This window comes from Colletotrichum lupini, chromosome 5 (genome assembly GCF_023278565.1).
Source record: "Colletotrichum lupini chromosome 5, complete sequence".
In the NCBI taxonomy this organism is placed as follows: Eukaryota; Fungi; Ascomycota; class Sordariomycetes; order Glomerellales; family Glomerellaceae; genus Colletotrichum; species Colletotrichum lupini.
This window is the reverse complement of record NC_064678.1, coordinates 908,410-933,730: the sequence shown is the minus strand read 5'-3', so window position 1 is coordinate 933,730 and position 25,321 is coordinate 908,410. Positions and strand designations below refer to the sequence as shown.

The 25,321-nt window shown below is 43.6% G+C and overlaps 7 protein-coding genes and 1 non-coding gene across 8 annotated transcripts; 4 read left to right on the top strand and 4 right to left on the bottom strand.

Annotated features, from left to right (window-relative positions):
* Positions 1–981: 981 nt before the first annotated feature.
* CLUP02_09703 (sugar transporter) lies at positions 982–2,989 on the bottom strand (the record flags this gene model as incomplete). Its single annotated transcript, XM_049288681.1, has 7 exons — positions 982–1,119; positions 1,170–1,360; positions 1,430–1,728; positions 1,798–2,076; positions 2,135–2,209; positions 2,293–2,683; positions 2,743–2,989. The coding sequence occupies 7 exons, from the start codon at positions 2,987–2,989 to the stop codon at positions 982–984; spliced, it is 1,620 nt and encodes a 539-aa protein (XP_049145825.1).
* Positions 2,990–3,591: 602 nt separating this feature from the next.
* On the top strand, positions 3,592–5,155 carry CLUP02_09702 (uncharacterized protein; the record flags this gene model as incomplete). Its single annotated transcript, XM_049288680.1, has 4 exons — positions 3,592–3,923; positions 3,990–4,196; positions 4,251–4,494; positions 4,559–5,155. 4 exons carry the CDS (start codon positions 3,592–3,594, stop codon positions 5,153–5,155), a joined length of 1,380 nt encoding a protein of 459 aa, XP_049145824.1.
* A 2,682-nt stretch (positions 5,156–7,837) lies between these two features.
* CLUP02_09701 (uncharacterized protein) lies at positions 7,838–8,623 on the top strand (the record flags this gene model as incomplete). The annotated part of the gene is made up of 1 exon (XM_049288679.1): positions 7,838–8,623. One exon carries the CDS (start codon positions 7,838–7,840, stop codon positions 8,621–8,623), a length of 786 nt encoding a protein of 261 aa, XP_049145823.1.
* Positions 8,624–9,202: 579 nt separating this feature from the next.
* On the bottom strand, positions 9,203–11,008 carry CLUP02_09700 (isotrichodermin C-15 hydroxylase; the record flags this gene model as incomplete). The annotated part of the gene is made up of 4 exons (XM_049288678.1): positions 9,203–9,562; positions 9,667–9,955; positions 10,019–10,566; positions 10,622–11,008. The coding sequence occupies 4 exons, from the start codon at positions 11,006–11,008 to the stop codon at positions 9,203–9,205; spliced, it is 1,584 nt and encodes a 527-aa protein (XP_049145822.1).
* Positions 11,009–11,661: 653 nt separating this feature from the next.
* On the bottom strand, positions 11,662–11,746 carry CLUP02_tRNA155. The gene has a single exon. It is a non-coding gene; the product is annotated as a tRNA-Arg (tRNA).
* Positions 11,747–12,321: 575 nt separating this feature from the next.
* Positions 12,322–13,329, top strand: CLUP02_09699 (zinc-binding dehydrogenase; the record flags this gene model as incomplete). Its single annotated transcript, XM_049288677.1, has 1 exon — positions 12,322–13,329. The coding sequence occupies one exon, from the start codon at positions 12,322–12,324 to the stop codon at positions 13,327–13,329; it is 1,008 nt and encodes a 335-aa protein (XP_049145821.1).
* A 525-nt stretch (positions 13,330–13,854) lies between these two features.
* Positions 13,855–15,192, top strand: CLUP02_09698 (uncharacterized protein; the record flags this gene model as incomplete). The annotated part of the gene is made up of 5 exons (XM_049288676.1): positions 13,855–14,022; positions 14,088–14,110; positions 14,163–14,279; positions 14,384–14,940; positions 14,990–15,192. 5 exons carry the CDS (start codon positions 13,855–13,857, stop codon positions 15,190–15,192), a joined length of 1,068 nt encoding a protein of 355 aa, XP_049145820.1.
* Positions 15,193–18,485: 3,293 nt separating this feature from the next.
* Positions 18,486–18,719, bottom strand: CLUP02_09697 (uncharacterized protein; the record flags this gene model as incomplete). The annotated part of the gene is made up of 1 exon (XM_049288675.1): positions 18,486–18,719. A coding segment is annotated over one exon (234 nt), but the record flags the coding sequence as incomplete, so codon positions are not given.
* Positions 18,720–25,321: the final 6,602 nt, after the last annotated feature.

The window sequence follows — 25,321 nt, the reverse complement described above, 5'->3', positions numbered from 1 at the left end:
GCAATTACCCACGGTTGTAATTACCTAAAGAAATAGATAATTAAGTAGGTAATTAAGCAGGTGATTAAGTAGGTAATTGAGCAGGCAATTGCTACTATAGGTAATTGCGACCGTGGGCAATTGCGACCGTGGGTAATTGCGGCTGCCTTACGTAATTACGGCGCATATGCGCTAGGTGACCCGTGGGTAGGTGCAGCGGGGCAAAAAAGTTTAGAGCTTAGACGGCAGGCTCTGATTGGTCCAAAAAGTGGATTACTGCCCGGATAGCCAAACAGTACTGCCCGGATAGCAAAACTCCAAGAATTACTGCAGCACAGGAGCCGCTCTTTAGTAGCCGCGACCTGTGTAAGTTGCGACTGCCTAGCACACTTTCGATACTCTGAAATCAATTTGCCCTGGATCCAGAACCAGACAACCCAAACACATTGTATAGCAGATCTATTGACAAAGATCTTGGTGGCTGCTGCATGTTTCCACGGGTCTCGGCGTCTGGATGCGATTGGAAGCTCAACCAAGGAGGTTGGACGGTCAGGCCGCATCTGAACCATCACGCGATTAGTCCCCAATACAGACTGGTTGAACTCATGTGGGAGCCGGGTCTCCACGTGGATCACACGCCCGCTAGTTCTTGGCTGAAGGCAGTCACACTCTCAAGTGTGTCTTTTTAGTGTACGGAGTAGGTAACTGGTCTTTACGGAGTGCAGAGTCTGTGGGCTGAAGTTTGACCGCCGAAGCTTGGGTCGTACGGAGCACACGGAACCACTCGCTGAGTGCGGATGATTAACAAGCCTCCTTGGCAAAAAGCTCCGCCACGAAGCTTACAAGAAGAGTCACAATGATGTGACTCTGCGTAGTAGTCATACTAGCAAGTGAAGCTCTGTTACCACATCTGTAGGCTAAATTTGTCTTACACTCAAATGTGTAACAGATGAGCATACGGATTGGGTATGTAGTGAAAACGTAACAACAGCTCCAGTAACTCTACTGCTGTTGCTTTGTCTGGAACTCTACTCCGCCCTTCTCATCTAGCATCTCTTCTGCCACAACATTGACTCGGCCCATTTGAGCATCTCTACCATCGAAGAGCAGCGCAATCAGTTCCAAGCTAGGTCCCTTGGTCTAGGAAATGTTGATAAGCAGTTCTTTTTTATCATCGATCGAGAGCTTACCTCAGGGAAAAACAAGTATACAACAATGAACTGGACAATAATCCAGCCAACATAGAAGAAGTAGAACTTCCAGGACATGGCTGCAATGCCGAGAGGATTAAGGTAGGTATTGAAGGCTCCACAAATACCCGCGACAAGAGAAAACATGGCCATGCCCTTGGCGCGGATCGTGTAGGGAAGGATTTCGACAACTAAAGAGACACGGCGCGTCAGCGTTTCAAAGTCTAACCGCCCCTTTGGGGCTCTAGGCTTTGACTTACTGTAGAGCATTTGTGCGCCCGTCCAGCCTAGATTATGCACACCGCTGTAGAGGTAGATGAACGCCACGGTTGTGTAACTTGCGTGACGGTTCCCTGTCTCGACGTAGGCGCCGGACGTGGCCGTGATGACTGCGAATACCACCCACATTCCGGCCATACTTGTCAGCATGAGGGGCCGGCGGCCGACACGCGCCGGAAGGAAGGCGAAGGCAAAGGAACATGCGAAACTGAACATCTGAGATGTTGCGGTAATCAACGTTGTCTCGATCTGCTTGGTGATGCCTGCGCTTTTGAGCATGCTGAAATGTATCATGCTATATTAGCTCCATTCTCAGAATACAGAAGTCAACTATTTTGTAGAGACGGACCTTCCCAGGTAATATGATACCAACCCATTCCCGGACCACTGCTTGCATATCCCGCACCAGATGATGATGAACGATCGCCACCGGTTGCCTGGGGTTGCGAAAAGAGCCTTGAGGTGGAAGGGGTTCTTGTTCTGCGTGATTTCCGCCTCGATAGTCTCTTTGATCTCGGCGTATTCGTGCTGGACGACTGCATCGTCGGCATCCCCTGCACCGTGGTACTTTGTCAGGATATCAAGCGCTGTCTGCTCCTTGCCCTTGCTGCAAAGCCATCGAGGCGATCTAGAAGTTGTGGCTCAGCTACAGCTTCGAGTCAAGTACAGATTCTTGGCAAACTTACTCCGGCAAGAAGAAGAGTCCGCATAGCACCATCGCCGATGGAAACGCCTGAATCAGTGTCGGCGTTCTCCACGCCCTAGGGATGGTAAAGAACTATCAGTCAGTGCACATGTTTCTCGGGCCTCGTGTGGAAATTTTCCCCGATGAGTAAAAGCATACCATGAATCCGAAATTCGGAAACTTCCAAAGGCTACCCAGGCGGCCAAGATGGCCCCAACGCTGTATGTCGTGCTGCTCAATGCCGTCGCCGTCGCCCGGTGGGATGGGTACGCCAGCTCCGTCATCAAGACCGTCGAAACGGAAGAGCACATGACTCCTCCCATGCCAAGAAGAATTCGGCCAGCGATGAAGGCTCCGTGGCTCACCGTCGCTGCGCAAATTGCTGCACCTACGATGCAAAGGCCGGAACCCGTGGCGATTGCGATGCGTCGGCCGAGGCGATCTGCGACAAGGGGAATGAGGATGACTCCTAGGATGTTCCCGATCCAGTACGATGCGCTCATGGCACCTAGGAGACTTGCTCGGGGGTGGTCAAAGTCTGACCTCTTTCCTGTCAGCATGTCGAAAAGTGCACGCCGTGAGGACTCAGAGAAGTGATGCGCGACTGACCATCTTGCCATTTGTTAATCTGTTGGAGGTTGTTGATCAAAGATCCGTCGAAACCATGAGCAACATCACCAAATAGAAGGAAGAAGAGACCAAAATTGAGGGGGCGAAGTCCGGGATCTTTTAGCCACGATGTTGTCTTAGTGTTGAGAGGCGTCGTCGACTCTAGGGCCTGACGGTTGTCGCTATTCTTCAATCTGGAGTTCCAGCCCATCGTTTCGATTCTCCAGACAATTCGAGTTCTTATCATTGCTCACATGCGATCAAACGGAGATTGCGAGGAACGGACTTCGTCTCTATTGATATCAAAAAACTCAACTGCTTCATATTGGTTCAGGTTTCATCGCCACGAGCTGTTCGCTATCACGTTGATTGCTTGGCTGTCAACCTTTCTCTTGGCCTCTTGCTCTATTCCTTGGTTCGCGGGTATCGGTTGGTTGGCAAAATCGACTTGGAGTTTGCCAACGCGGGGCAATAAGCTGTGAAAAGATCGCAATTGCGGGGATGCCATGGCTGAATAACCTCTTTTTCGTCCAAATCGGGCATCATCCATGGCTTATTGGAGTGCGGGGCGTTGTATCGGCGCATCGGAGGTCGGGGGAAGATCCGGGGTTCACAGTCGTATCGGCTCATCGGGCGATTCATCGCGCGGGGAACCGTCCATCCTCCTCCACTCGGCTCAGTTTCCCCCGAACCTAACCGGAGGGACCCCGCGTACGTCACTGTGATAGATTATGAAAGTGATGGAGGGGGCACTTCCTCATACGAGTCTTTGATCTGTAGTGTTGCATGTGCTGAACGGCATCCAAAATTTTGAATTTGCATACACTTGGCAAGGTTCTCAGAAGCGACATGGGATCTCAGTTGAAGTTCCTCGCCAAGTCCGAGTTGGCCCTGGATGCGCGGCGAGAGCATCGGATCAACGCCAACTCTTTCCAGCAAGATGCCTTAACGACCTTTAATGGATGGCAGTATACCTGCTTTTACACTCACAAAGATGCAACAAGCAGCGTCCTTTTCGTCAGCCTTGCCCGGCGACCCATCCGCGACTCACTAGGCAGCTGGGAGATGTTGACGTTTGAGGACTACGAGCAGACGGCGGATGATGGGCACAACACTATCTCGATAGGAGTCTGTGCTGGAGATGGCACTATTCATGTCTCCTTCGACCACCATTGTGATCCGTAAGCCGTCCCACAGAGATCGTTTCTATTGCATGGAGCTTGGCTGGTGACTCTGACTTTGTGCAGCCTGCGCTACCGCATGTCAATACCAGGCGTGGCGACGAAGCCGGAAGCTCACGAGTGGAAGACCTCACTTTTCAGTCCTACTCACAATCAGCTCCCGGGATACACACGCACAGGCCAGTTGGGAGTCGAGAAACTCTTCTTGGAGACGACATACCCACGCTTCATCCGCATCGACGATGACCTTCTTCTGAGCTATCGCATTGGGATGTATGTAAATGGAAATTATGTGCAGCAACGAGCTTGAGACTGACCGAGATGCAGTGCGGGAGCGGGCTCCGATCACTTATTCAAGTACAGCAGCAAGGACCAGTCATACTCCTATGTCGGACAATTCCTTACCGGCGTCAATAACAACCCGTACATCAACGGCATCTCATATGCCAACGGGTGCATTCATGTATCTGGCACGTATCGCGGTTTTGTATGGTACGAAGGTGTGGATGACCCAGAGGCGCGGACGCACACTGTCCAAGCTGGACCGAATGGACCAGAAAACAACCACAATGTGCGTGGAACCTATCCTACCAGAGGACGAGTCTTGTGCAGAGCTCGACTGACTTTGGGTTTAGCTATTCTATGTGAACAGCGACGACGGCGGAAAAACATTCAACAACACAAAGGGCGAAAGGCTAGCGAACCTCGAAGTAGGCGAGACCGTATACCCGGACAGCGAAGGACTCATTGTCTTCGACATCCCAATGAACAACGGCATCCTAAACCAGGAGGCGCAAGCGGCAGATGACGAAGGCGGGTTCCACGTCCTGAACCGAGAAAACGAAGTCTGGATACACTATTACCGCAGCCCAGAGGGGCGATGGAGCCGCCACGCGTTGCCCGCGGACCTGCAGCCGACGCGGACTGGAGCGCGCGGGGATGTCATTGCTTTGCCGGGCAAGAAGACCGTCGTCTTTGCGCTTCCGGGGAATCGAGACGATAAGCTCACCGTTCTCGGCGCCAGGTTGCCCACTCAGGCTCAGACAGGGGCTGCGGATGAGGAGGTCCCGCTGGAATACCGCACGCTTTGGCAAGCGGATGGGTTCTCCGGAGAGCCGCAGGTCGAGACGTTTGAATCTGGGTCGCAGCAGGTGGTTTCGATTTACACACGAACCGAGGAAAAGGAAAGAAAAGTGGTGGTGCTGGACTTTGCTTTGGAGAAGGACTTGTGATTTTCCTCCATATTCTCCCAACCTATCAGGTTCTACTATTGTCAATAGGTAATCAAAACAAATCACAAACTGGGCCAATTCAAGTAACGGGAAATCGCATGAAATTTGTGCTGCTTGATTGTGTCTCTGAAACCGACAATCTAGACGCAACATGACGTTGGGTTGCACAGGCGAAAGAAGGAAACACCTGAAAAGTTGGGCGCCGTTTGCCCCGAAAGCGCAAACGGGCGAGGCGGTGTACTTTATTGGACTGAAGAAAGCAAACATGGTGGGCCAGCGCGCGATAGTACCTGCGTGGGTGAGACAATGGAGGAGATCGTCATGTCCGAGATCTCTCTTTATCTGCGCCAGGATAGTCAATAGTATTAAGTCTAAGTACCTTATTATTAAAGAAAGTTAATTCTTTCTAAGTTATAAATATAAAAATATAGTTTTAATAAAATAGTATAGTACTTACTTAGTACTTAAATTAAGATATTTTTTAAGCTTATTATAAAAAAAAGATAACTATATTATTAATTACTTATTATTAAGGTCCGTAAGTAGTATTATAGTTTTAATTATAATAGTTTTACTTATAATAAGTAAAAAGTCTAATTATAAGTCCTTTAAAAGCCTCTATTTAAAAGCTATAAGAGCTTTTAAATATATTAAGTTAAAATACTTGTTAAAATATTAATAACTAAACTAACTTTATAATAATAGCCTTAATAAAAGAACTAAGAGACGAATTAAAAAATAATACTAAAATTCTTATTAATATTAAGTACGATTTATAAAGCGTAATAACGCGGTTATAAAGTATTATTAATATATTTTATATTAAAAAGAGTATTATTAATATTAATAAAACGAATAAAGCTATATTAATATAGTACCTTAGCTTCTTTTTATAACTCGAGGATTATTACTTTAAATAATATTAAAAGTCTATTAAAAAGCTCTCTTAAATACTTTAATATATTTACTATTATTTTTATAATAATAAGACTCTTAGTACTTATATATAAATATAAGTTACTTATTTTTAAATAGTAATATTAACTTATTTATAAGCTATTAAAATTATAATTTTAGTAATTCTTTAACGAGGGAGAAGGTAAAATAAAAGAAAGGATAAATAAAAAAAGGGTTAAGGTTAAATAGTACGGAATTTAAGGGTAGGGTAGCGTCTATATATACTGCGGCAATCCTCTAGTAATGCAAAACGATAGAGTTAAACAGTGAATAGTATTGAGTCGAACTCTTTTTCTCCCAACTTGCAAGTTGCAAAGACTCTACAATGGGAGGCAGCCGGGAGGTATCTGGTGGCAACGTAATGGGGTGCTTCCCCCATGATTGAGCGTCGGACTCACCAACAAGTCCACCCTCATGTCGTGCTTGAAGAGACGCACATGAATGGGATACGGCACAGGCGAGGCGAGCTTGAAATCATGACCCAATGGCTGTGTTCCACGACCGATGGGCTTCCAATTCTTGGGCCAGAAATCTCATGCCCCTCAACTTCGACTGCAGTGGGCAGTGCAGACTGCCGTCCCCCGGCTTGGGAACAAATCGAAGAGAAGAACGAACAAAACCATCCGATCCTTGTCTTGCGCGGCTTGTTCGCTGGCCAGCCACCGGGAGTTTCAGAGACTCTGATAGGCCGCGGGTGGTGGGTTGCGCATCCCGCTCCCTCTCTCACTCTCCTCTTCGAGTCTCTTTTCCTATCAGCCACGGGCAACCCCCGGCACTCGTCCGGGATTTTACTTTTTGAGCCCCGTTCCGCCAATGCCGCGCTACTGTGCCTGACCTCGTGTTGGTGACCCGACAAGGCCAGGCCCGGGACCAATTATAGCGCACGAGTAGCCAGTCAAATCCCCTGGCAGCCCTAAGGTCCTCCTCGCTTGGTCTGGTTTGTTGGTTTGTATGGCTTTCCCAAGGGGAAAACACGCGCTCTCCAGTCCCAAGGTCCCCTGTTCCTGTTTTCTGTTGCGGATGTTGCCTGACACTCTTTGGCGAGGCGTTCGTGGACAGCCCCAACGGCCGAATCACCACAGAGACAGTTGTCCAGCCATCCTTTTCGAACGTTCAGTACCCTGGCTCTGGAATAGTGATCCCACCCCGATAGGCATGCCTACCACCTTGCTCTCTGCCCATGTTCGCTGCTTGGAGTTGGAGAGTCCCTTGACGAGTCCCGCATCCGAACTTTCTTTCCTCGCTTCTCATGCCAAGGGTGGCAGGCATGGCGTGCAGAAGAATCACCTGCAGGCCTTTTTTTTCCTGCGGGATACGGTGAGCGAATGCCGTGTTCCTGGCGTTCCTGCGCAATCATGGGACTAGCAACGTCTTGCGTCCTGAGCTGCCGACGTGGGTTATTGTCCTCTTGGGCAGCTGCGTGTTTTAAATAGAATACCGCCTCTTTTTTCGGCCGGCTTGCTATTGGTACCTAGTTGTTGCTGAGAGGGAAGAGGTAGGCTTGGTTTGCTACGTGTATATACAAAGCCTTCCGGTTCCCCCGCGAGCGATCGTCGCACACATATTTGAAGCGGTCAAGAATTTGCGCACTCTTCCCACTTATTCTCGCCCGTCCACACAGTCGTTTTCATGGACGTACCACGTTCGCTCTAATAACTAGAATATTAATTCTGTCACTCGCTATATCGCAACGGCGTACCGTCGTTTAAACAACCAGCACACAACATGATTATCCCTCTACTCAATACGAGATCCGGCGCAAAGACCGAATCCGATCCCGTAGCTGCCGACTTCACCGCCGGACCGACCACCGGCGGCGGCCCTAGCCAACAAACTCTCATCATCGTCTCCACAATCCTCGGCTCCGCGTTTCTCCTCGTCATCGCCATCGCAGTCTACTGCACGATAACTCGTCGCCGTCGCAAGAGGGAATTCGCAGAAGAGTACAAAAATGCCTGTCTACGGGACCCAGATCTCACGTGGGAGGAGTACACCCGACGAACAAAGCTCACGCAATCACGCATTATGCTGGCCGAGGAGGAGTTGAGGGACACGATCATCCGCAAGTCGCTGCAGAATAGGTCATCCGTCACCGTCACACCCGTCGCCGGCTTCACCGCCGCCACCCCGGACACACCCACCGAGCCCGTCTCACCACCCGCCAGGACGCGATCTAGGACGTGGCATGGGCGCAGCAGATCCAAGACGAGCATCGACGCGGAGGAAGGCGAAGGATTGCTCATGTCTCTTCGAGGCGACTGGACCGAGCACGAAGCGCGCGTCGAGAGGACGTGGCAGCTTCTTCACAAGAAGTACCCCACGAGGCGGGTGACGCTGCCGGTGGAAGAGGAGTCTGGCGGTCCGATACGGCCGCCTACGATCCGGTTGAAGACGCCGCCATTGCTTTCGCATCCCATGTTCCGGGGTTGGAATGCGGAGAACACGGTGAAGCACTCGAGTTTACCGACTTTACCGACTGAGTTGGAGAAGATGAGGCCAGCACAAATTTGATGGAGTAATGTATCAGGAGTAATGTTCATGTCTATAATGTCTATGACGTATTAACGAATAATGGAATTGGCCCGGAGTTGGTCGTGGCGTTTGGTCACGGTATATATGGAGGGTCTAGGTGACTGAGATATCAACAGAACTAGGCCGTAGACTACAAGGTTTGAGATCTTGTAAATTCAATCGCAACATTTATGGAACGGTGTCTGAGAACGGAACGATTGCACTGATGCATTATTCCAAATATCGATCATCAAATCGACAGTCATTATTATGTGGAATTAGAAGCAACAAACTGATGCTAGGAATTAAAGCCCCATTGATGGCCTAGTGGTAAGAATCGCGAACGCTATTACCAGTCAAATGACAGGCCTAGTCATAGTCCAGGCTTTGGACGAGGACTGCTGTCGTAAGAAAGTGCCAGTAATAGAGTCATAATGCCCCTCACTGCGGCAAATGCGATTGAAAATCAGCAGAAGGTTCGAGGTTCGAGAAAATTGTATTCGTATTCCCATCCACGGTTGCCTCGTCGCTAAAGCTCGAGCTAGCGTACTAGAGGTCTCCCGAATTTGATGACTCCAATCACATTTGAGTCCTGGCACTAGCAGTGACCATCAGAGGTCCTGCGAGATCACTCACCCCCACGCTTATCAGTTCCGGCAAGACCCCGTGGAAGCTCTTATTCGCAGCAAGTTCTCTCTCCATAGGATCAGCTAGCTGAAAGTGAAACTCGCGCAGCAAGGTGCTGGTCAGCTTGTAGATATTGGATTGTGCCAACGTCTTGCCAAGACACTGGCGACCACCCAGGCCGAAATGCATCAGGTAACGGGCGCGCGCAGCTGTCTCTGGTTGATCCCACCGTGACGGGGCGAAGACGCCGTGGTCGTCGCCCCATACTTGTGGATTGTGATGGAATGCGTGGTTGCATACTGCCACGGATGTCTATGACTCACAATATTAGCTCGATAAATTCACCACTGTGAGTAGCTCGTTAGGCAGAGTAAGTTTCTTTCGGCGAAGTCTAAAGAACATTAGTTCGATCTTACCCCTTGTTTGATGTGACGGCCCGCGACCATGATCCCTTCGGGAGCTGTCACACGTCTCGCCAGCGGCATCGTGAAGACAGGGGTTATACGATAGTTCTCCTTGACACATGTCCGAAGGAATGGTAGGGAGCTTTCTACTTCTGTGATTGAGTAGGCATCTTTCCCGTTGTCTAGAGAAGTCAGGTTCTCGTCCACTTCCTGTACACACTTGCTAAGTGCCTCTGGGTTGTGTAGCAAGTTCCAAAAGAGAAGCGTCGTGGTTGCGCTGGTTGTGTGCGTTCCGGCAATGCTATGAGATGGAGTCAGCATGAGCTGTTTGTGCAAACTCCCGCGTGCCTGAAGTTGGACCTACATCATTCCGAATGCCTCGGCCTCCAGATCAACTCTTGCAATCTTCTCTCCTGTGTCGGGATGTCGAGCTAAGATGAGACTGGTCAAAATGTCTTTCCTCTGCACCTTACCCTTGTTCTCGTCTTCTTCAACCTCCGCCACTCGTCTATGAACACACTCAGCCGCTAGCCCTGCACACTTGGCTCGTCCCGCGAACAAATTCTGCAGACCGGCGCTAGGTATTCGTGGTAGCCATTGCTTGAGGGTTTGCGTCATGGCCGGCCACGCTCCCAAAGTCGAGCCCAGAAGCGTATGTGGGATGACGGGCGGTACACGAGACTCGTCGCCAGAGGCCTGGACCCCGAAGGAGCGACTAAAAGCTAGCTCGCCTAACACATCAATGGTGTAGAAGTGCAGGAGCTTCTTGAGATCAAAAGCCTCTCCGGTCTTTGCGAATCGTGCGATCTTATCACGCAGGATCTTGACGTTCTGGTCCAAATACTGCTCCATGCCCTTCACGCTGGTGATGGAGAAGCTATGTGACATGTGGCGTCGCCTGATTGAGTGGAGCTAAGTACACATTAGTCCAAAGCTTGTTGATTGTATAGAGGCGTTTCATCCGTACCTCTGTGGATCTCATGCCAAAGATATTTGGGGTCTTGGAGCCGAAGGCATCGTAGTACTCCGTCTTTGGCATCCGCTGGCCACCCTTCTGATACACCAAAGGGACGACCTCTTCGGCAGTGATGCTCAACTTGTCCGGTCCATATCTGACGAACTCACCGTACTTCTCGTGAAGCTCGGTCAAGTTGTACGGTTGCTTTAAAGACAGGAACTGATTGACCTGCCACAGATCCGTGACAGATGCCCAGAATGGGCCTGGATAGCCAGCTAAGGGGTGAAGGAATCTCTGATAGGCAACATAGATCACGGCGCTAGTTATCGCGAGACCCAAAAGGAATCCTGAAAAGGTAATCTGAACATAGTCTGAATCAAGTATGGAGGATCTCATCTTGTACTCAGCGTGCCCAATCGTGATCTTGTAATTTGCAATGAAAATGATTGAAAACGGGTGTGAGGAAGTTGTGCTTATGATGTAGCTCCGGCCCCGCGTTGACGGAGGATAAATACCGTCCGAACCGCATCTGCCGAACTCTCCCCGCACCAATACTCCCGATCAATCCGAAAATCGCGGAGGGAGAGCACTCACTGAAAGCCTTACAATTGAGTGAGTCCAAAGTCGGGGTAGGTTGATGAGGGGAAGACAAGGATATTGCTTCAAAGATCGAGCATAGACCCATGCTTCGCTAGTTCTGGTCGACGGGTAAAGGAGGCGGCTTCTCCTTGCTAGCTGAGTATTGTCAACTAAAGCAGTGTTTGGTCTATACTAAATCCATCTGTAAGTTGAAACTACCTTATGAAAATTCCCAACACCATGCACGCTCATATCTGTCAGTAATGTGGTTGTCGTTGAGCAATACCCACATTTGACCAACATTGAACGTTAAGTTTAGCTAGCATTGAACAGCGTTTCGATCACGGGAGGAAAAGGATAAACTTTCCACCCCAAATCAAACCCGACAACTCAATGAGACTCGTTCCATCATACCACTGCATATTGACCTTGGGTTGAAAGTGAAGCTCTAAAAACTCCAAAAATGAAACCGACCTGCGTAGGGATCGAACCTACAATCTTCACGGTGTGACTAGGGAGCCGAAATGTGACGCGATGCCATTTCGCCAGCAGGCCTGGTCGATGTAATCTCGGCTGAAACAGACGCTTATATACCCCATTTAATCGACGAGCTTGGACCAGTCCTGTCCCTGGATCTCTGAAGACAGCTGCATGTAAGTGGGTTAGCGAGCAGTTGGGGCTTCATAGCTGTAACCTTGTCATGTAAGTTACGATGATGCAGCAGCTCTAAAAGAAGAAAGAGACTAATCGTTGAGGCTGACAATCTCCTTGGAGTATCGGCGAAGGAGCGAGATCTACACCGGCAGTGCGCATGCGGGTGTAAGACAAATCATGCGGACCGCTCCGTGTGCCGACGGACACCCACTGACTGCCGCTGTTCGGTTGGTGTTGAAGCCTGCCGGCATGCCGTCGTCTCCGTTCCGCATCGCAGAACATGAGAATGGTATTTGTCTAAGTGCATCCGAGTCTAGCAATGTTATGTTCATAAGTAAAGTAAGCCCTGGGTATTCTTACATGTCTTAAAAAGTCTCCCGCTGTTCTCTTTACCTTGGCTCAGGCGTGTGTTTCTCCAACTCTCCAGATTCTAGTCTCGTCAAATCACCACCACCATCTCTTTTCTGACCGCCACAATGACGAGCATCCGTAAAGTCATCATCTCACAGTACGGCGACGTCGACGTGATCAAAGTAGTCACAGATGTCTGCCCTCCACCGCCCCCCGGCGAAATCCAAATCGCCACAGAATACTCAGGCTTCTCCGGCGCAGACGTCAACATGCGCAAGGGCATCTACCCCTTCATGAAGAAAGCGCCCCTCACACCAGGCTACTGCCTCGTCGGCACCGTCCGGGCTCTCGGCGAAGGCTCCAAGAACTTTCAAATAGGCGACGTCGTTGCCGTCCTGACCAAATACGACTCCGAGGCGGAGCTCGTCAACCAGCCGGAGAAGTACTGCATCCGCGTGCCCGACGGCGTGGATCACCGCCAGGCGACGGCGCTCATTTGCGACTGGAATACCGCGTACGGCATGGTGATGCACTCGGCGAGGGTGTCCAAGGGCCAGCGGGTGTTTGTGCACGGGATGAGCGGCGCGGTGGGGTTCGCGCTTATGAAGCTTGCGCAGCTGCAGGGGGCCACGGTCTACGGTACCGCAAGCCAGCGGAACCACATTGACGTTCGGCGCGAGGGCGGTATCCCGTTCGTATACAGCGACAAGAACTGGATGAAGGAGATGAACGCCCTGGGCGGCGCGCATGCCGTGTTTGACCCGCTTGGGTTTGAGAGCTTTGACGAGAGCTACTCCATTCTCGCGGAGGACGGCACGCTTGTTGGGTTCGGGAACAACAAGGCTTCGCTGAACGAGGGCGCGCCTCCTCGGAACCCGACGGGTGCGCTGTTGAAGCTGTTCGCGAGAAACTTGAACTTGCTGACCAAGAGGAGCACGACTTTCTACGCTTTGAACAGGGACTCTGCAACGTATGTGCCTAATGTCTCGGCGTTATTGGATATGTTGAGGACGGGGACGATTACCGTGCCAATCAAGTGTGTCTGGGACATGGAGGATATCCAGACTGCGCATCGGCAATGGGGTGGTGGAAGTGGTGTTGGATCTTTGTTGATCAAGGTAGCCAAGAACTAGGGTCTGGCAAGAGGTTATCAGGAGATCTTGTCTTTGTTCACGACTCGGAGTGCGTTTTTGATATTGGGGAGTTTGGGTAGAATCTACAGCCGTAGGTGCGTAAATGACCTCGTTCTTACACAAATTGTGTCTACTTTTATCGGAGAGACCCGTAGAAGCAATTGGATGGGATGGATACTTCTGTACTATGAAAACCATCATGAAGCTTCTCAAAATGGAAATATTCGCCTCCATTCGCAACCTTCCGTTGGGAGAAGGTTTCGGCGCACCCACGTAGTGCCCGGCCCTCCACTATCCGGATTTCGGCCCCGCCATCTTGGTTTACGTTCGACTGATGTCGCAATTCAAAACAGTCAAGATAGGCAAGATCCGATGGAGCCGGTGTTGGACTTATAATACAAGTTCTGGTATTTGTAGAAGGCTCCTGAAGGGAAAAACTAAAGTGAACATTGAAGGTCTGAGATCATCATCTTCAAGTGCACTGGTTCTCGGGAAGAACTTCCGAGGTCTGCCAGATTGCAGCCAATGTATTATGACATCCGCATAGCTTACTCTGATCCCCAAGTTACGATGTCCAGGAACAAGGCTGCTTGGCTCACACGTGCAAAGACCTACCCACTCAAAGTCGACGATGCCCCATTCCCGACTGCCGGACCCGGTGAGGTTGTCATCAAAAACGTCGTGACTGCTCTGGTAAGCAATATGTCTCACTTACGTCTATTACTACTAAGGATCTTTCTCTGACGCCCTAGCAATAGAATCCTGCCGAATGGAAGATCCAGTAGGTAATCCGTACGATTCAAATTAGGATAATGATGCCTGACATGGCTCAGAGATATGGGCATCATTGTGCAGAATTATCCCACCATTCTTGGGGCAGACGCGGCAGGCTTCATCGAAGAGGTTGGCGACGGCGTGACACATGTCAAGAGAGGACAGCGGGTCACAGGGTGCGCCATCATCCCCTGTCTATGAATGCGTTGCCCCCGGCGAGACTAACCTACCTAAATCATTTGGTCTACTGTCAGTCAATTTTCACTAACACCATGGGTAGGTACTGTACCGGGCTAGGCAAGCAGAACCACGAATTTGGAACATTTCAGCTCTACAGTAAAGCAGACGCGAACCTCATCTCACCCATCCCAGATGACATGAGCTTCGAAAGCGCCTCAGCCCTACCTCTCGCCATCGCAACAGCCGCGGTAGGACTCTATAAGAAGCAGCATCTCGGCCTACCCCTGCCATCTCTCAACACTCGCCGAACGGGCAAGACGATTCTCATATGGGGCGGTGCATCGTCCGTAGGAGGCACCGCAGTGCAGTTGGCCGTCGCATCAGGGCTCAGAGTCGTTACCACGGCTTCACAGCGCAACTTTGACAAGGTATTGGAGCTGGGCGCCGAGGTGGTTCTGGATTACCACTCTGATACTCTTGTCCACGACGCGCTGAAGGCGTTGTCTGGGGCAGATCTTGTCGGCGTGTACGACGCGATATCGGGCCCAGAGTCGTTGAGCCCCATTGGTGCTATCTTGGATCAAATTGGGCGACGCAGGGTCACTGTTGTGTTACCAACGGAGGGCGACTATGGGAAGAACGTGGAGATTAGCATGAGTAAGTTGGCTCCGAATGCCATGGTGAACGAATGCTGATCTTTTTGCAGTGACTGCCTATCAGATAACACAGGATCCAGAGGAAGTGCAGAATCCCGTGTGGGGAGACTTTGTCCCTGGTGCTCTTAGGAATGGCCAGCTGAAGCCGAAGCCGGACGCCGAGGTCGTTGGCAAGGGACTCGAGTCGATCCAAGCGGGACTTGATGTGTTGAAGCAGGGCGTATCTGCTACGAAGTTGGTGATCCAGCTCTGAGACTACTCACATGCAAAAGTAGTTATTGGCCTGTTCTTGTTCTACTTATCTGCATGAAGAGCTTTGGCGGCCACAAGCAGCTTCATGCAAGATGCAATTGAGTTGATCTCTGTTAGTATCCCTATTACAGGGTAGTTAGTTCGAACCGTAGTTAACGAAGAGATCAATTGAACTATATGAATATCTACGTAGTAAGTATAAAAAGGAGGTTCTAACCGTAGGTTAGGCTAGCTACGATAATCGTAAATAGGGCCCCTAATTAGCCCCTATGTAGTCGGCTATATACCGCGGTCGAATTAGACTTCTAATCCGATACTAACTTTCTCTTTTTTTTATCGATTTAACCGCTACGGTTAGAGGTATAATTTAACCTCGGGCCCGTTTACTAAGTCGTCTCCTTTTCTTCCTTTTCTCTACTCTTTTTATATAACCTATCCCTTTATTTATATAATAACTTTTTTACTACTTACGAATTACTCTAATCCCTTATTTAGTACTACTTTTATAAAAGCGTTTACGAGGTTATCTTTATTATTAATCTAATAAATCTAAAGTATCTCGCGCCTTTCGTACGATTACCTAAGGGCTATAATATCGATTATAAACCTCTTTTCCTTCGTCGTTCTTAATTTAACGAGGTATTTATATAGTGAGTAAGAATTTATATAAATAACCGTTAGAATAAGTAAAAGGCTAATTCGATTAGTAATTTTCTTTAGCGTCGTTAAAATTATATAAGAGAGGTTAACGCCGTTAACTATACTATAAACCTCTAATACTAGTATACTTCTCGTTACCCGCTTACTTTTAGTTAACGAGTAATAGATTATATTACTATATATAATAAATTCGCTCTTACTTATACTCTTATTAGCTAGGATAATAATATACCCTAATTACGAAATAAGGTCGTTATTATTTATAAATAACTTATTAATAAAAACGTAAAGCTTATTAGTCGTAAGGTCGATCGGGTAATAAACGAGACCTCGATCGAGATTTATTTATTACTACTTAAGCTATTTATTAAGTACCTCGACGTCTCGTTCGGTTAGATCTATAGTTTACGCTACCTTAGCGTAGTTAAAAATCGCCTCGGGCTAATAAATACTTATAATATATACCCCTCGCGCGAGCTTAGTCTTATACTACTTTTTAATATTAGTTATGTTCGGATTAACGAGGTTAATCTTTTTACCCTACCCCTTTTATTAAAAAACGACGGTTTCCCCTTCGATTATAAAAATCCCGCCGTTAAATACTAAGGGGGTATTTATTATAAGAACCTCTTTTAGCTTCGCTACGAAGCCCGCTTTTTAGAGCTCCTTATCCTCCTTTTTTATAAAGTTAATATTAAATAGGCCTAATATATCGTCGGTCTATATTCCGACGATCCTAAATTAGTCGCCTTCGTACTCCGCGACTAGTAGGCACGGGTCGTATATAAAAGTAACTATTAATAGTTAATTAATATAAAAATCGTAGTAAGTAGCCTACTAATAAGTGCCCGATTCTACGAGCCTATATAGTAGCTTAAGCACTTTAATAATTATACTTTCTAAGTACTTACTAGCTATTTCTTTTAGTAAATAGGCTAGGATTTTCTTTATAAGCCCTGTAGCCGATTAGGTATAGGCCTAGGTAATATCACGGCTCTAAATCTCATATCCCTTTTTTTATAGCGATGCTATTAGTACTATTATTAATCGTTAGCTATAGCGCTATATAGTAGGCAATTATATAAGTAGCGTCGCTTTTTTAATATCGCCGTACCCCTAAATTACGTATCTAGATTTCTTATACGGCTAGGGTGTTCCTTTCTTTTTAATCTTACGAACTATTCGTAATTTAAATATATAGAGGTTTATATATTTTTCTAGGTCGTATAGGATAAATCGATAGACCCCTCGATTGCGAAGAGTGTTTATTTTAATAAAATCTGATCCCTTATACGGCTTTTTAGTAGTTATAATTACGCCTTCCTTACGTAGTTTAACTATTAGCTCGAAATTGGCTTTTTTTATTATTATATAAAAGGTATTAATTACCTCGTCGCTAGTAATAAATTACCGCGTTAGGGCTTGCTATTATGGTCTTTTATAACGTCTCGCTAGTAGTATTAGTACCCTTTTAGCAATATTCTCTTCCTCGTCGTCTATTAGTACTACTACGACGATTTTATTAAGGATAATTTCCTATGCCTCTGCCGCGGGTTATATAGTTTCCCCTAGCTCTTCTTTTTTTTATAAGTTAGAAATCACCTCGTTAGGATCTATATAATACGGTCTAACTATTATAATTAATACTTCGAGTAGCTAGTCGCAATCTCTTATAACTATATAAGAGCGCTCGTTAATAGAAATTAACTTATATAGCCTAGTCTATTATTAAGTAATTTCGCGCTATACTTATATATCCGAATTTAGTAGTATATTTAGATTATCCTCTATATCGGGCCTATTGCGCGTAATAATTACCTCGTTAACTTACTTTTTTATACTTACCTCGCGCAGTGCCTATATTACTTTTTTAACTACTCGGGCTCGTTAACTTATACTTAGTAACGGTAGCGAGGCTAAGGTCGTTTTTAGATATGCTCTAAATACTAATAGTATTAATATAAGTCCGTTAGGCCCCATAGTATCGTTATAGTATTTAAGTACTATCTAGAGGCATTCGTCGTTAATAAAATCCGGATTTTCCTTTTTAATAATTCTAAACGCCCTTTTTAACTACTAGTATACCCTCTTTACCTTTCTAATACTATAGTGCGCTTTAATGGGTACGACTTTTAGTTATATACTATAGGCCGTCGCATTATCCCTAAATTTTACCGACTTAAAGCTAGTACCGGCGTCGGTTTTAATACTATCTAGCGGTCCTTAGTATATATCGATCTAGCTTTTTCGTAGGGCTACTTATACTATCTTTACTTATAGATCCTAGAGGAATTACCCTACCTAAAAGGATATAGCTACGTCGATTATATATAGTACTAGCCGACTATTTAAGTAGAAGATATTAACGACGATTTCCTAGTTAAAGTTAAGCTTATTACGCAATTTAAACTTAAATCTGCGTAGGCTCTGCGTATTTATTTAGTATTAGTAGTATACTTTTATTAACTACTCTAGCGCCCCTATTTCGATATTATTATTACTTAATTACTTTAGGAGGTTATATAGCCTCGTAACCGACGGGTGCCCGAATCTTTAGTATAGTCTTTTAAGCTTACTTTCTATTAGGTAATTAATCAACTTCGTATCGTTAATAAGCTTTATAAACGTATACCCCTATCGTCGTTCGACTACCTCGAAGTGCTTATTATTAAAGATTTTGTTCTTTATATTATCGAACATAATACCCAGTCGATCTATATTTTTTAGATATAAGAGAAATAGGGTATTAATAGGTAAAATATAAAAAGTTATCGTTCCGAAGTACGTCTCTACTTTTACTATACTTAGGGCGACGATTTCCTTACCTAAATTAAAACTAATCCTCGTAATACCCGCCGTTAACGTATTAAGTATTATTAGCGCGATCTTTTATAGTACCTAAAATTACCCTTTTCTTTTAGTTAATTATTACGATGCCCTAGTATTTAGGATAATCTTATAGAAATTATCTAGGCCGTACCTTTTGCTCGCATAAAATGCCTATACGAGCTTAGTATTTAAGGGATCTAAGTAATATAAAAAGGACCCCTCTAGCTACCCCTAGATTTATTTAGTACTATGTTCCTTTTTTTTAAATATTGAGAGAGATAGCGTCTTCTCCTTAATCGTTAAGAGAATAGGCTTCGGCCCTATTAAATTCGCCCTTTTAGCCGCCTCTATATCCGTTATCTAAGGGACCTTCCCTTACTATTTATAAATAAAAGCCTACTTATTAAGAGCTTCCGCTACCCTCTATTTATTTAGCCTCGTATATCTTCTAGAGGCTAACGGGGTAAAAAAAAAGTAGTTAATATTATCGATTTTATTATAATCTAATTCGTTAATATAGGAGGTAAGATCTTCCTTATTTTCTAAATCTCTTATAGGGGGTATATGCTTTAGGCCGCTATTTTAGCTACCGTCGCTAGGTTCCGTACCCCTAGATCTACCCTTATATATAATAAGGAATTAGTTAAACCGACGAGGGCTAGTTTTACTATTTACTACCCTCGACTTTCTATACTATTTATACGATTTAGTACGCTCTTTTTTAAAGTAGTTACTTAACTAATATCTATCCTTTTTATAAATATAGTATTACTTTTTCTATTACCCTACCCATAAGTTAAATCTCTACCTATTTAACGAATCTAGGCCTCCTTATTAGTAATTACTATATCTAGCCTCTTTTCTTTTCTTATTATACGTTCGATCGACCTAATATTACTAATAAGGGCCGTTATATACCTAAAAATAAGTTTAGCGCGGTATTCTTACCTTAATATTAAAACTAGATCTTAGCCTCGAGCAGAGCGTCTCGTAGTCTTCGGGTACCTAGTACGGGGTAATCTTTACTTCTAGTATACGCTAGACTATAATATAAAAATATCCGACTTTCCGCTCGTTTATCCCCTTATTTAGCTAGGCTTTCGCTAGCTTATTAATTCGATTAATAAGCTCTTCGAGGATCTCTACTTATAATTTACCCTCTATTATCCTAGCTATAAATATAAAAGAAATCGCTCGTAGCTTAGATAGGAGCTCTAGGTTCTTATTATAGGTCTCGAAGCGGCTTCGGATTGCGTTAATTATACTAAAAAAGTCGTTTCGATCGAGATTACGTACCGCTTCGTAATAGTAATTAGAGGCTTTACTTATGAGTACGATATTAATTACTAAATAGTACTAGTGTTCCCTAATTCTGACTTTTTCGTAGTAATCGTAAAATATCGTTAGGGTTTTTTATAAGACCTTATACTTCCCCCCAGAGTATAATTTCTCTTTCGGAAAGATCTTTTTAAGGTCTATAAATTGCCTCGTATTCGCTATTAGATTTTTAGTATTTATATACGAACCCTGCGTTACTATATACTATTAGTAACTTCGGGTTATTTACTTCCTTTTTTATTAGCTAATCGGCGCCGAATTTCGTATTAGTAGCGGTAACGAGTTATAGATCAAAATAGGCGGAATTATTAATTATCGTACTTCTAGTACTATATTTTGCCCCGGTATATCCTTTTGCGACGATAGATTTCTATTAGTAATTATAAGAAGGAAATCTAGGTCGTTTACCCTTTTTCTAAATTCGTTAAAGCGATTATACGCTCTATCGACCTATACCTAGTTCTATAGTACGAATTCCTTTTTTATAATTATCGCTATTAGTATTTTATATAGCTCTTACGATTATAATTGCGCTAATAATACCCCTCGCCCATAGAAGAATTTATTAACTACTTTTATAATTCCTAGGCTTACGCTCGCGAACTATTTATCTAGCTAGTAGCTAAGGTTATTTATAATCTCGTAAAATAGGGGTTACCCCTATAGCCCCTTTTTTTTATAAACCTTAGTTAAATAGATTAATACTGCGTTAATTTACTCACCGTTAGGCTAATCCGCAATTTTATATATCCACGTCCCTTAATAGTCCGGGTTAATATTTACCTACTTATAAGGGATTAGGATTCTATTTAGGATCGGGTTTTGTCCTCTTTTTTTTTACCCTAACTCGCTAAGGGTCGTGCTCTAGCTTATGCCCGTATTAATAGTTACTAGCGTATTTAATTTTAATAAGGATATATTTAATCTGTGCGTAGGTCGTAGTAAATCCGTGCTTTTATTACTTAACGAATTTATTAAGGTCTAGGAGATTCCCACTTCTTTTTACTATCTCGCTATTATTTTTATTTTTATTATTTCTAGCGATTACTATTACCCTTCTAAATCGCTAGCTATTATACTTACTAGGATCCTCCTTTTTATTTAATAAAAAAGGGTAGGTTTTAGTAGTTCTTTTTAATAATAGTAGCGGTAGACGTTTATATTACTATAAGAAGATATAGTAATTAGTCTCGGGATCTTTATTAGTTACCGATTTCCGCTATCCCGTATACTTCTAGCTTCTTAAGCCTCGTACTCTTTATAATCTCTAAATAGCTTCCTTAGTTAATTTCCGAGATCCGTAATACTCTTAGCTCGATGCTATTAGGACCTCTAAATCCCCTCCTCCTTTATTAAACCGTCCCTTATATTATATTCCTAAATAATACCTAGAAAGTAGTTAAGGGAGCTATAAAGAGGTCGTTTAAATCGCGGGCTTAAGGTCGTACCTATAAGATCTTCGTAATAATAGACTTTTTTATATATTATAAATCTCTTAGCTTAATAACTCTTATAGGGTTACTTTCGCTACTAAGTAAGAATATTTACGTTTAGAGATCCCCTTTTTTAATCGCGCGGTACTCTTTTATACTATATTTTTACTAATTTAACTAGTTAATTTCTAATTGCGGGCCGGCCGTAGAAAAATCGTTTAGTAAAAAAGCTGCTCGGGGCGACGGTAAAAGGCTAGTTACTTAAGTAGTTCTATTAATTAACGTAGTTTAACGTAGTAAACGTCGACCTTTCGTAAGTAATAAAGGGCTATAATTACTCGATTTCGTGCGGTATTTAAAAATCGCCTCTTTTTTTTATCTACTTCCGTAAGGTTAATTAATACGAATCTCCTATCCCGTATAGTATTAAGAAGTCGTCTCTTTTACGTAACGAGATACCTTACTAATTTATAATAATAGAGTTTAATTACTAATTAGTATTAGTATCCCTATTATAGGGTAGTTAGTTCGAACCGTAGTTAACGAAGAGATTAATTAAACTATATAAATATCTACGTAGTAAGTATAAAAAGGAGGTTCTAACCGTAGGTTAGGCTAGCTACGATAATCGTAAATAGGGCCCCTAATTGGCCCCTGCGCAGTCGGCTGTATGCCGCGGTCGAATTGGACTTCCAATCCGACAATCTCATCTTTCTCCCCTGAAACATGAAGGTTGGCACTAGTGCAAAGGCATGAAATTGTTCAGAGGAAAGAAACATGTATCCATTTGAATTCCTGGTTTCACATGTGAATAAGCAACGCAGAAGATGAATCAGTTGGTGTTCCGATCTGCTTTTGTTGTGGATGAAAAGAGACCTTGATGACTTTCCTCATCGTGCTCACCTTGATTCCCGCCCTCGGTGAGGGTCAGGTGAACAGGTGTGTCAGATGGGAATAGCGACGGCGGGATTGGCTCGGTCGACGCCGATCTTAAAGACAAGCTATGAAAACAAGTGGAGACGGAGCGGAGGGACGGACTTCGGCGTGGGTGATGATCCATGTCATTAGTACCGTAGAAACTCACGCCGTTCGAACTTGCGTTAGCCCGTGCTAACCCTGCTAGTGTTGCGTACCTAGCCCTTTTAAGAAGTCAGATTTCGTGATTATTTAGCGGCGCTATACCTAATACAGAAGGTAGTAAAGGGTCATTTTTTTATTTTCTACTCCTTTTTAATTACCTATTTATTACTACTTACTACCTACTACCTACTACTTATTACTACTTACTAACTATACCTCTACTTATTTTTATTACCCCTATTTTTTTACGAATTATATTACTAAATCTATTATTAATTATATTATTAATTATACTTCTATTATAAACTTTATAATACCCTTATAACGGGCCCTTATTAAAAAAAGCTTGAATATTACAAAAGAGCTAGAGCTAATTATATTTTTAATAACTAAGCGCTACGGGCTAGCTCCTACCCCTATTAAAAACTAAAAATATATGTTATAAAATAGCCTAGTTAAGCGCCGCTATTATTATTATACTTCCTAAACTAAAATCGACTTTTTAATATTTATAAAATATTACTATATAAAAAAGCTTAATAAAGAGGTAATTAACTTATTAAGGCTATATTAAAGCAAAACCGAGCTTTTAAAAATTTATAAACGTTTTATATATTAAGAAGCTATAGATTAGTTTAAAGTCCTTCGAAGTATAGTTAGTACTTAGTATTAAAACCGTAATTCCATTATTAATTAATCCTCTAATTGTACCTATTATTTATAGTAGCCTAAGCTCGAAATAGCTCTCTATATTTCTTTTTACTAGCGGCATAATAAAAAGAAACTTATTATTATTAATTAGTTTAAAAAGAACGCTAAGTAGATTTTTACTTAATAAAATTTAAATAATAAATATACTTTTATTTTCTTTCTTAGTTAGTTCTATAGCTTTTAAAATTATATAAGAATTACTTAACGTTAACTTACTAAGTAAGTATTAAAACTACTTACGGAATATTATAAAGTTATTAATAACTTTTTTTTTCAATAAGTTAATTAAATAGGCCTAGCTAAAATAAAGTAGTTAAACTTTAAAAATTTATTTAGAAGTCTAACCCGTCGATTTCTTAATTCGCAAATTCTTGACCTTAATAAGACCTTAGTTCTATTTAAGTACCTCGATAGCTATATATATAATAATATTAAGGCTAAGACTATAATTAATAAAAATAACCATAGCAGCTAGAGTAAATAGTAGGCTATATTTATGAGGACGGCTATCCCGCACCCACATGAAGGCTATCCCGCACCTATACTAGGCCTATTTAAGAAAATAATGGGCTAAACGTGACTGCACGTGACTGCATCGCCAAAAAGCAGTCGTAGGCCAGGGCGCGCCTTCCTGTTGTTCCTGTTTCGACGCGTCTTTTCTATCCAATACCTCCTTTTTTAGTTACTTTTGAAGCAGGATAGGTACCTTTTTGAGCACTAACATATGAGCTCTAGAGAAGTATTTCCCCTGAGCAAAGACTGGCTTCTGAAGTCGTGGTTCTGACTCCGAAAAGCGCGCATAGGCGACATTGTAAAAGAGGGCAAAGTGGAAGGTGTAGCAGTGGAAGGTGCAGCAGTGGAAGGTGCGCCTTCCAATCCTCTCGAAACTGCCGGAATGATAGAAATTCCGGGTCAAATGTGGCTGCTGCGGCGGTGCAGTCACGTGCAGCCCATTATTTGCTTAAATAGGCCTAGTATGGGTGCGGGATAGCCTTTATGTAGGTGCGGGATAGCCGTCCCTATATTTATACTCTATATATTTACTAATAATATATAGCGGATTAAACTAAAGATTATTTTCTATAATAAGCCCATAAAAAAAAGGTTAATTATAAGAAAAAGAGGGCTAATTATATATTAAAAGGAGTAATAGTTAAGTTTAATAAGACTATTTATAATAATAAGTACTATTACGAAAGTAACTTTGTTTACCTTATTATTCGCCTTATTATTAATATTACGTAAGCAAACTATATACCATATTAATCTACGATTTCTATAAATTATTATAAGTATTAATTATATTAGCAATACTACTTATATAAGCTTACGTAAGCAATGGAAAGTATTAGAAGGTAACTAAATAAGCTAGAATTCTCTTGAGACGGAATTACGTATTACGATTACGTATTTATTTACGTATATGCTTATTAATTATATTATAATTAATAAGTAATGGAATATTTTAGTAAGAGGTTTTTATACCTATATATAAGCGTATATTTCCCCCCGACAGAGTAATCCGCCGGGGCCGTACCGTATATTACGTATTAAGGAAAACTAAGTATAATGCGCTCTATACTTAATTACTAACTAAAACTCCTAACTTTTTACCGCAGTCTTCCTAAGTTCTAGCTACTTATAGGGCGAGCTTTACCTATTTTAATATATATAGAACCTCTTAGTCCTAGCCCGCGTAAATAGCTAGGTTTAATATAATCTGTTTTTTTATACAAGTATTATTATTACCCGGGGGGTCCTATAAGAGCTATTTAAAACGCCGGCTTATTATTTTAATTTTATATACCTCTAGCTCGTTTATTATAATTATTATAACTAAGTTAATATTAATATACCAGATCTTAACGTTTATATTAGCCCGGCTATTTATAGTATTTATATTATTATTTAGCTAAATTCCGTATTATTAAAAAGTACTTTACTAATCCTTAAGTATATTTACGTTAATTATAATAGTTATAATATTAAGCTAGCTAAAGAGGACGCTTAGCCCGAGAGGGGTAGACTTATTAACGGGCATTTTTAGCTTATTAATTACTAATTATATACTAAGAATAG